The 12,006-nt window shown below is 37.1% G+C and overlaps 1 protein-coding gene across 1 annotated transcript in view; it reads left to right on the top strand.

The window, feature by feature from the left end:
• The window catches only part of SEMA3D (semaphorin 3D), a 198,393-nt gene that overhangs the window by 146,597 nt on the left and 39,790 nt on the right, over nt 1-12,006 (top strand). The window contains exons 9-11 of the mRNA XM_077761204.1: nt 5,719-5,833; nt 7,285-7,354; nt 10,213-10,357. Of these exons, the coding sequence (XP_077617330.1) occupies nt 5,719-5,833; nt 7,285-7,354; nt 10,213-10,357 (330 nt within the window). The remainder of the gene's footprint in view (nt 1-5,718; nt 5,834-7,284; nt 7,355-10,212; nt 10,358-12,006) is intronic.

Here is a 12,006-nt window from a genome sequence, read left to right as displayed (position 1 = left end):
AAGGTCAAAAGGCACAGTCAATAAAAGGTCATGTGTGACAGTTTGTAGCTACTCTACATGTCTATGTAAGATTTATAAGGACTGGAATCTGCTGGGACAGTGGAAGCAGAATCACCATTAACCTGTGTTCTGACTGATCTATCCATTAGCAGCCTGTGGTTAGAAGATCATAGTATTTCATAATAGGCAGTCATCACTCAATCACCTGACTCACAGATAGTTTATTTTAAAGCTGCTGAAAGATTGTAAGTTGTGTTTTGTTTCATCTTCATTAATCCCTTTAAACTTAAGAAATATGGCAAACATAAAAAGCCACAGAGCATAAGAAAATAGTCACCCTCTGCATTCACCACCCTGTTGGAACCCATGTGGTCCGGCTTGTTTACATTTAATTTCTTTGTTACTTTCATCTGCATCTTTGTGTAGAGAATGTCAAGGCTTTTGGCAGTCTGACTACAAAGACGCTGTGATAGAGTGGAGACACAGAAGTGACCGGTGACTAAAAGCTGCTGATTCTGACATCTCAATAATAAATCTATTGTGTTAGTGAGATGGTTGCATTCTTTAGAACTTCACACAAATAAGCAAGGAGGTGACAATTTAGTACAAAAGTGGTTACCTCCCTTTCAGCCCTCTTCTGGGCTTAAAGTTCTCAGGGGGCGGATTTGGTGGATTTGCAAACAAATCCAGGCACTGAGAGCTGGTCAACAGTCAGTCAATTGACACTTCCCTACAGGAGAAATATAACTCCTCGTGAATTGAACTTTGCCATTACAGGTCATGCTTCTGGACATCTGCAAGAGTTACTATCCAGTCATTAAATGCTTATAATCCACTCCTGAGAACTATTATCCCAGAAATTATACTGGTTTCCCCACTGACGGCAGGTGGCTTTCATCTTTGACCTGGATTTTTTTGTTTGTTTGTTTTCTATCCTTTTATTCCTTGAGAGGCCATGGAAAGGCTGCTAGACGGATAGGCAAGAACTTTTAAAGATTCTTTTGCTCAAAGGATTGCAATTTCCATTTGTCAGGTTAAAAATATATATGCAGGCTACAGTATAAGTTCCTTTCCTGTTCAACAAATTTGAGACTAGTAGAATAATTAGATTTTTTTCATGGTTTGTCTTACACATGATAATTCCAAAGAGAGAGAGAGGTGTTTCAAAATGGGCATTTATTGTTATTTTGATCTGATAAAATGTTTAAAGGGGAACGTAACTGCTAATTTTATGATAAAGTAGTGATGTATACACCTGTTGAAGGAATGTAGTGGAGCAAATATTTGATCTCTTTATTCATATAACAAAATAATTTGAGCGACTACTCTATGCCAGGGGTAAAGCTGTAAACCAAACATAGTCCTTAGCATTAAATTCATGATAGTAGCTATAAATGCTGATTCAAAATATGAAAATAAAGGCAATGAAAAATTTTACAAATTATAAATATTTAAAAAGAATGCTCTAAAATGGGAAGATTTTAACTAGAGCTTGGCTTAGTACAAGTAGGACTCTGCTGCAATAAAATATATAAAGACAGAACACATATGTGAATTTAAAAAAAATATAAATCAAGGCTGATGAGAAAGATGAGATATCTTACTGATTTTTAATTTTTTAAAATTTAATGTTTATTTTTGAGAGAGAGAGTGTGTGTTTGTGCTAACAGGGGTGGGACAGAGAGAGGAAGACAGGGAATATGAAGCAGGCCCCGTGCTATGGCGCAAAGCCTCTTGTGGGGCTGGAACTCACAAGCCATGAGTCATGGCCTGAGTCAAAGTCAGATGCTCAAAGAACTGAGCCACCCACACATGTACCCCAATAATCATTGCAGCACTCTCAACAATAGCCAAAATATGGAAAGAGCCTAAGTGTCCATCAACTGATGAATGGATCAAGATGTGGTTTATCTATACCATGGAATACTACATGGCAATGAGAAAGAATGAAATCTGGCCATGTGTAGCAACATGGATGGACCTTGAGGGTGTTATGCTGAGCAAAATAAGTCAGGCAGAGAAGGACAGATACCATATGTTTGCACGTATAGGAGGATTAGGAGGAACTTGACGGAGGAACAAGGGGGAGAAGAAGGGGGGAAATGGTGGGGGAAAGGGAGAGAGGCAAACCATGAGAGACTCTTGAATGCTGACAAAAACTGACTGAAGGATGTGGTGGGGAGGAGAGATGGGCATGGAGGAGGGCACGTGTGGGGATGAGCACTGGGTGTTATGTGGAAACTAATTTGACAATAAACTATTTGTAAAAAAAAAAAATAGTGGGGGAGAGGGAGAGAGGCAAACCATGAGAGACTCTTGAATGCTGAGTACAAACTGAGGGCTGATGGGGGTGGGGAAGAAGGGAAAGGGAGAGATGGGCATGGAGGAGGGCACTTGTGGGGATGAGCACTGGGTGTTATATGGAAACCAACTTGACAATAAACTATTTAAAAAAAAAAGAAGTGAGCCACCCAGGCAACCCTATTTTTAAATTTATTTACAAATCTCTTTCTTTCTGAATAATTCCAGATAACATTTCTCACTGAGCTCCTATGAAACGTTAACACAGAATTCATCATTACTAAAAGGAAGCATCAGTGTTTTTGCCTATTCATATTAACATCTGGATTTATATTTGTGAAATGATCTGAGAATGTTAGCAGTAAAAATAAAGGCCGTGTCTAGATAAAACTGCCTTCACATCTGTAGCCATCATTCATCATCCAATAGCTAGCTGAAATATTGGTTATTTTTGGTATTGAACAATGATACTCCAACAATAGAAGCACAAATACAAAACATAAATTCAAAAGCAATTATAGGCATGTTTGTGTCTAGAGGGTTATTATATCAAATATATTATTTATTAATTTTCTTTCACTTCTTTGTAGTAATTGTTGATACCAAATAACATATTACTAAATGACTTATAAATACTTTGGCCTAGGATTAAAGCTTTTCTTGGATGTATCCCAATATCCTTTTATATCATTTTCTACCACCATTTTAATTTATCCCAGTCTTTGCCAAACCAAATTTGTTCTGGTTCTCCATACATGTTCTTTTTTTCTTTATTTCTTTTGGTTAAAATTTATTTATTCTTTATTTTTATAATGCTTTTTATTTATTTCTGAGAGAGAGAGAGAGAGACACTGTGAGCAGGGGAGGGTCAGAGAGAGATGGAGAATCTGAGAGAGGCTCCAGGCTCTGAGCTGGCTGTCAGCACAGAGCCTGATGCAGGGCTCAAACCCACGAAGCATGAGATAATGACCTGAGCCGAAGTTGGATGCTTAACCGACTGAGCCACCCAGGCGCCCCAAAGTTTATTTATTCTTGAGAGAGAGAGAGAGAGAGAGAGAGAGAGAGAGGGACAGAGTGCAAGTGGGGAAGGGGCAGAGAGAGAGGGAGACACAGAATCCGAAGCAGGCTCCAGGCTGTGAGCTGTCAGCTGAGGCAGGGATTGAACTCACAAGCCATGAGATCATGACCTGAGCCGAAGTGGGACACTTAACCCAGGTACCCCCGATCCATACATGTTCTGAAGTGTTCCACCTGTTGTCCTTTCCCCTCTTTTCCAGCACCTAGAATATTTGCTGAACCAATCTCTCGGTATGTCTGATCCCACCTATCATTTTAAGAACAATATTGAATCTAACTCTTGAGTGAGGCCTGATTCATTTTTTCCACTACAGAGACTTTTCAGAGGAGACTTAAATTCTTTGGCATTTATCTATATTTTCTAAAGACATTTGTCAATTTTATCTTGTATTTTTAGTTACTCACTAATAATTGAACATGGTCGTATTAAACACCTGATAAGCAGGGTATTAGTGACATATGCGCAGTAGATGTTGGATGAAAGGATCAGGGAGTGCGTTTTCTGGAAAGAATGAAATATTGTGAGAAAATCAACTAAATGTTCTTTTGCTTTGTATTATCACCATGTGTCAGCAATTCTAAACAGTATCAGTGTCAAAATACTACTGCCAGAAAGGTCTTTTGTTGATCCTTCCAAACAACCGCTGTGGTTATCACTGAGTTTATATAATGTATCTGTCAGCACACATGATCTCAGTTACACATGTGTTCCAAGACGAAGTGCACATTGATTTGGGTCATTTAAAATTTAAAACAGCGAGACATGGCGCAAACTGTGAGGTGCAATTTTTGTTTAAGTACAAATTTTAGTGCGTAGGTGAAATATTTTCTTGAATTTAACTGTCTTTCGATTTCAATTTCTTTACATCGTTGTAAGCCAAAGAACAAAACAAGGAAGTAAAAATTATTACTCACTTATACAGAGCTATTTCTGAAAAGTATTCTGTTGTATAGCGGAGAGGGATATAAAGTGGGATTCATTCCCTGTGGGTGTCCTGAGTCGCCTCTGGTGTTAGGTGTTGAGTCTATGAGGATAGTTACGGTCTGTGGTCTCAGGGTCCTATGGCCTTCTCAGCTCTCCCACAAATAGGTAGACTTCTGATTTTTGCTGTTACTAAGATTATATCACATGGAATTTGGATTTCCACATCACCCAAGTTAATACTCAGAGGGGTCTCTGTCTACCTTTCCCTTCTGTTCCTTCTTTCCCCCTATTTCTGTGACTTTGAATTCTCCTGTTTGGAGAAGTCGTTTAGATACTTTTCTCTAATTTCATTTAATTTTCAGAGATAAAGAAGCAGAGGGAATTCAGTTCCGAAATATTCAGAGTTAGTATTTGACAGTAAACTTTGTATTAAATGTATAAGATGTAGATTGCATGAGGGATAAGAATGTTTATATAATTTACATTTAAATGTAAGTGCATTAAGGGAAATTGTGGCTCCAAAAGTAATTTTTGAAAGTTGAGGTCAAGTACTTAATATATTTATACCATGAAACAGTCCCATCTTACTTATTGTAAACTTAGCAGATCTAGTCAAGTCAAATAACAATTGTATTAATTTGGTGTCCATATTTAGGGACATATTAAATTAAAAATAAGAAGTAGATGTTTTAATGGTGAATTATTGAATTGCATTGCCCTATTTATTTCATTGAATTGATTTGAATGCTTATGTTTGGTAAGTGTCTAAAGAACGTTTTAATGAAGTACTTCAGAGTAAAATAAATGTATGGAAAAACATCAATTAGGATTGAAAACAAGATTTGTTTTGTATGCACGTTTATGTTGCCTTATTGTTTAATTAGTAGGGCACTAAAAGACTTTTGAAAGTCTATACTAAGGCATATTTCTAAAGGCCATATTTCTAAAGATCAAATGATCTTAATCGTATGTATAATATACAAATCAGTGCTAGTATTTATTGAACAAAATTTGGCCCTTTACTCAGCACTGTACACATTTTTTTTCCATTTACTCATTAGAATAACCAACTTCAAGGCATTAATCCTTGCTAATTAATATGTGTTCAATGAGGAAGCAGAGACTTGGAGAATAACATAGCCTTTTTTAGCATGGGGCAACAATTGACAGAAGTGAGATTCGATTCCAGGTCTCACTTAATTGCTAGACAGTCTTCCCTGCCTCTACCCATCCGGGAGAGCTGTGTTGTATACATTGTATTCATTTCACCATGAGAAGAGCATATAACATGAAGAGACAAAACTGCCTTTTCCCTTGTCTGAAAGTTCAAGGCCCTAAAAATGTAGGCTCCCTGTCTTTGTAAACAATGACATTAACTAAATCTTCTCGTTATTGTTTTCCTTTTTTTTTTCCAGAATGATGTTGGAGGACAACGCAGCCTGATAAACAAATGGACGACTTTTCTGAAAGCCAGATTGATTTGCTCAATTCCTGGAAATGATGGGGCCGATACTCATTTTGATGAGCTACGTAAGTCACGTGCTCCTTTTTTCTTGAAAATGTCTTACTGCCTAAAAATTCAGCATGTATTTTATTTTAGCCCAGGACAGCTTGCAGGAGTGTTATTACTAAACTCGTACACACAAAGAACATGCAGGTGCTCTAGGTCTTGGAGTGTATTGTAATGAAGCAATTCCTCTCTTTGAAAGCGTCCTCAAAGCTATGAAGGAAACAGAACCACAGCAAGAGACACAAAGCTCCTAGCAATGGTTCTGCAGAATCCATCCATTCTCCATGTGGCCTTTTACTTCGGAAGGAGCAGCAGTCTATAGGTAGCAAGAACTTGGGTTCTTTATTCTGCGGGCGCCCTCTGCTGGAGAGCACAGGAAATGGGGGGAACTCCCTCCCTCTCACTTGTTAAGAAAAAGAATACTCAGAAAAGTGTTAGATGGATTATTCTCTTTGATTTCCCTTCTTTACTCCCCTCAAAGCTAATTCTAGAAGGAAGTGTTTCAGTTATATATAAAGTTAGCATCATCAACTTTTATCTTTTAGACTTGTTTTTGCCATGCAGTGCAAAAATGATTTTTATCATTGAATGATTTTGTCATACAATATGTGAAAAGTGTATATATAACTTGAATATTCATGGCTGATCTTTCATGTTATATATAAGCATGCTCCCATCTTAAATAATCTTTTAAAGGATATTATTTACACATAGTTTGGTATCAATCCTGTGCAAGTAATTAGAAAATACTGAGCAGGTAATTACACAAGTAATACTGCGCAAGTTAACTTGTGTCGCCATTTTTATATTGGTAGCAAATAGATCATTGAACTACTAGTACGTTGACATAGTTACAGGACAAGATTTTTTTTTACACTGGAGGCTAAAAATAACCTAGGTTTTTATTATTTTTTATTTATTAAAAATTTTTTTCTAGTTTATTTTTGAGACAGAAAGAGACAGAGCATGAATGGGGGAGGGGCAGAGAGAGAGAGAGGGAGACACAGAATGTGAAATAGGCTCCAGTCCTTGAGCTGCCAGCACAGAACCCGACGTGGGGCTCGAACCCACAGACCGGTATATCATTACCTGAGCCAAAGATGGACACTTAACCAACTGAGCCACCCAAGCACCCCAAAAATAATAACCTAGGTTTTTAATTTTTAGTCTCTATGAAATCACATACATCTGACCAGAAATAGTCGTGAAGATTATCAAGCAAATCAACCCATTTCTAGGTGACTGAAGCAAACACCTAAGAGGTTAGATACCTAGTTCGGTGTCACATAGCTCGTGTCTTTAGAGAAAGAAAGCCAGTCTTTAACCTTTAATTTCTTATGTCATAATGTAATGACTTGCACTGTTATCTTGATTTTCTATACTGTGGAGTCTCAGGAATACTGTATTCTTAAAGAAAAAGCAAACATGTAGTACTGAAATATAATGAATCATTATTTTTTCCCATTAATAGAGGATATTTACTTACTCCCCACAAGAGATGAAAGAAATCCTGTAGTATATGGAGTCTTTACCACAACCAGGTAAGTGCAAAAAGAATGCTTGTAATTCTTCCATAGAACTGTTATTTTTTTGTCACTTTCCCTTTTGTGTGAAAAAGTACCCATTTTTCATTTTGTTTTTTCACTTAGGGTTTCTTAGAAATCTCTTATTATCAATACATAAAACGTCTCTTGGTTCTTTTTCTTCCAGCAGAGTATTCCTGTATCAACGACCACAATTTATTTAGCTTGTTTCCTATACATAGATATTTCCACTATTTCCAGTGCTTAGGTGGTATGCATAATGCTTCTTTGACTAAACTTGCATATAGGCTGTTCTCTGTATGAGAAAGTGTATCTGTGAGCTAAATCCCCAGACTAAAGTTGCTGGGTGCAAAAGTGTGTGCTTATACTAACCATAGTATTAAAGAAATACACGGGTTAGTCATTGGTTAGGGTGAAATCCTGAGATGGGACACTCTTGACTTCTGAAATGTCATCACATACCATCTTATGGGTCCTTCTCCATTACCCTGCAAAGATGGGAGTTTGACTGTTATCACCGTATCATTATTGCTCTACTAACTTAGGCAAAGGAAGTTCGTATGACTTGCCCAAAGAAGCCAGTTAGTAGTAAAGACAGGACTAGAACTGAAGGTGTTTTCTTAATTTCCACCCCTGTATTTTTGTCTTTTTTCTATAGAATACTGTCTGGCACCTGTCTCTGAGACTCTGTGACTTCCTTAAGAGTTGTTCTAGCATCTATGAAGCTTTCTCAAAAAATATAGAGACCTGACATAATTTTATTTGATTTTAATTTTAATTCAGTAACTTACCTTTGACCCTGGTACGCCTTTCACAGTATTCCTGTTACATATTGCTGCCTACAATACCTTCTTTGAACTACTTTTTTACTTTTTCCACAGCTCTGCTATGGATATTGATATTGATATCAGTGTTGGAAGAATTGGCAGTACTGGTATTGGTAGTGGTAATAAAGAAATGGTCTTCCTGCCTCCTCCTGAAAAAATTATTAAAACAGTTGCAGGCGCACTGTCATTTCTTTTCTGTGGCATTTCCTTCATTTAGTTCAACTTATACCCATAGTGTTCATAATATATCAGAACACAAAATCCTCTCTGGTTAATTATAAGACACAGAATGTGAATACTTAAAATGAAGACGAAGAAGACACCCTAACAAGTTGCCATTCGGACTCCCATTTCGCTGCTAATTTATATCCGAACTAAAAGGATGCAGGGAGAGCAAGTGTCTGGAGTTACTCAAATTACGTATCTCGGCCCTCTTGGCATCCTTCCATTCACAGAACTGTCTTTGAAGTCACTGTGTTTTCCACACACAAGGCATCGATATGTGCCAGGGAAATATAGCCCCGAGATGGTTATCTTTTTTCTCCTACCAAGTTTCTGCCCACCCAGAGTGTGAAGTCACAAGTCCTCTCTTTGTTCTTGGTGTACTTTATTATTCTATTATGAAGGGCGCCCAGAGGACTGAGGTAATGTTGGGATGCATGACACATCCCTTGTCCAATAAGAAGATGTAATGAATCTGCAACAATAGCAATACCACAAAGCGTGATGTGCCATCCTTCCTTTAGAATATTCTAGGCAGATGATGTGATTTTATGGGGGCGTCACCTTCCTTCTTAGCAGCTAGTTTTCTTCCAGCTGCCTGTTTGCCATCAGCTCCGGATGTTTCTCATTAATGTCATTCTAAGAATATTAATGGTTGAGCTGGAGAATCTTGGCTCCCTTGCATGGTGCTGAGATGACATGCCTCTTAGCTCCTGAAGGGTGATCTCGTTTTTATGAACAGAATCACTGAGAGCTTTAGATGCAGAGAAAAAGTCTTTTATTTTACAGAAACAAAACAAAAATGAAACGTCTGATGACAGTGTTAACAATTTTCGCCAATTAATTTGCAAACAATTAATTTGCAAAAATTTGTGGAATCCCCGCGGAGCTTTTCTGCTTCTTAATTATGTGTGATCCAGTCCTGTGTAATTAAGATGAATTCTAAGGGTCAGATAATGTACATAAATTCAAGGAAAAAAAAGAGACTTAGAAAGAAACAGAAAAGAGTTTCAACATTTTTTAAATTAATAAAAATTGTATGAGGAAATTATTAATAGCCAATATTTATAGCCATTTGCTCACTTTAAGAAAACATAAATGAGAGGGACACCTGGGTGGCTCAGTTGGTTGAGCGTCTGGCTTCGTCATTACCTCACTTGTTCATGGGTTCAACCACTGTGTCGGACTCTGAGCTGTTAGCCCGGCAGCTCCTGGAGCCTGCTTCGAATTCTGTGTTTCCCTTTCTCTCTGCCCTTCCCCTGCTCACACTCTGTCTCTCTCTCAAAAAACAAACAAACAAACATTAAAAGAAAAGAAAGCACAAATGAGATATTTATTATTTATTTATCTAAAATGCTCCTCTTTAAAAAAGTGGATGATGTAACTTTTTATATTAGAAGTTCTTTAAAAGACATTATGCCTTAAAAACTTCCAATGAAATTCAAAAGCATGTCTATAAATATGATACTCTTTTTGGCATATTTCCTTCTATCCTCATTTTTCTATGTATCCATTAAGTGTCAGTGTAGACGCCACCTACTCTGAACATTACCAGACAGCCCGGTATCGGGGACCCATTTGCGTGCTTGCTTAGCTTCCTATAATCATCTGTCATTTGACTGCTGTCACACTTTTTCCAGGATTACTTGGGTATAAGCTCCTTAATGACATACACACATTTTGTCTGCAGCACCTATCAAATGGAATGTACTGCAGAACTTTCTCCACACACCTGCTTATAATATGTGCTCAATGAATGCACACCGAATGATGTACAATGAATGACCGGATCATTCTTTGTTTCAGCTCCATCTTCAAAGGCTCCGCTGTCTGCGTGTACAGCATGGCTGACATCAGAGCCGTGTTTAATGGGCCATATGCTCATAAGGAAAGCGTCGACCATCGTTGGGTGCTGTATGATGGAAGGATTCCTTATCCCCGACCTGGCACAGTATGTATCCAACTTCAAAATCAAATTATTTTCATAAGCCCATATCCTCTTCCCAATTCCATTATAAGAAGCTACGCTAATTCACCACAGCAACATGTGCTGTGGTTTTAAAAATACCTATTATTTATTACAGTGATATATTAGCATTTCCATCCTTCACTGAACTTAACGTGTTTTTCTTTTGAGTAGGAGCTTTAGATAGTACAGGAAACAATGATTATATCATGAGAAGCAGGCCATGCTGAAAATATAGTGTCTATCCTCAGTAAGTCTACAGAATCACCAAAGTGCTTTAGTGATTTAATGACAAATATTCCAAGTTAAATGAAAATGCCAAATAGATATTTATTTCCCACTTATAGCTCTGTATGTAGCTAGAGTCTTCAGGTCCTCGTCTCTACTTTAAAAGCCTACATCGATTACAGTGGTCCATTTATTTCTTTAGTGTGTTGTATCTGTTTAAAAAAAAAAAAAGACTTTGCAGTGTAAAATCTGTATTTGCATTATAAATGGAAAGCTTTTGTTTTGTTTTGTTTTGTTGATATGATTAAAACAGTTTAAGTTATTTAAATATTTTAGGATTGGTTAATTGATGTAATATAAAGGAATACATGCCCTTTTTTCCACTTAAGATTCAATACGAATATTTCTACCAGGAGGTCTAAAGTAATCCTGAAAATCTCTGAGAAAAAGTTTTTACTTAATCCATGCAATTTTACTGAATTTTGTCTTTTCATATGTTTGTCCTTAAACAGGAAACAGTTGGTAACCAGGCTTTTGGGCTTTCTCTTTTCATCTTCCTGTTACATAACCTAATTAAATTTGGTAAACACACTTTAGAACTGTGTCTATTTTCCCTTTTGTAATCCTTCAGTAGAAATATGCTTCAAATATGTCTTCGGGACTGATTATAAGATCATCACAGGGGCACCTGAGTGGCTCAGTCGGTAAGCGTCCGACTTCGGCTCAGGTCATGATCTCACGGTTCGTGGGTTCGAGCCCCGCATCGGGCTCTGTGCTGACAGCTAGCTTAGAGCCTGGAGACTGTTTCAGATTCTGTACCTCTCTCTCTCTCTCTGACCCTCCCCTGCTCACAGGGTCTCTCTCTCTCTCTCTCTCTCTCTCTCAGAAATAAATAAAACATTAAAAAAAAAGATCATCACACACTCATGGAAATTTATTTTTTGTAAATAATATGATTTTCAGGATTCAGATTTTAATCTTCTTTGAATATCAAAAGTATACTTGTCTTACTTATTTAACGGTAACGTAAGGTGTAAGTTAGAGTGTTCAGATACTCTTCTAAAAGTTTTCCAAATTTTAACTTCATAAGGATTCTAAGAAGCAAGTGCTATTGTTTTTAATGCCACCTTACAGGTGAAAAGTGTCGGTGCAGTAACTTCCCCCAGGTCACAAAGCTAGTGAGGGCTGTACCTGAGTTTTAAATCCAGATACTCTGTCAGCAGAGTCCAAGCTCTTGGTATTTGTACTATGATACTATATTAAAATTTTTTCATGTTAAATTATATTTATCTTCCTCTTTCTTAAAATATCTTTTACTGATTATATATAGTATGTATGTATATACTGAACATATAATAATATATATATAATATATAGACTATATATAATAAGTACGTATGTATTTG

This window comes from Crocuta crocuta, unplaced genomic scaffold (genome assembly GCF_008692635.1).
Source record: "Crocuta crocuta isolate KB4526 unplaced genomic scaffold, BGI_CrCroc_1.0 scaffold476, whole genome shotgun sequence".
NCBI lineage: Eukaryota > Metazoa > Chordata > Mammalia > Carnivora > Hyaenidae > Crocuta > Crocuta crocuta.
The sequence above is the reverse complement of the archived record's forward strand: the minus strand, read 5'-3'. Positions and strand labels throughout refer to the sequence as shown.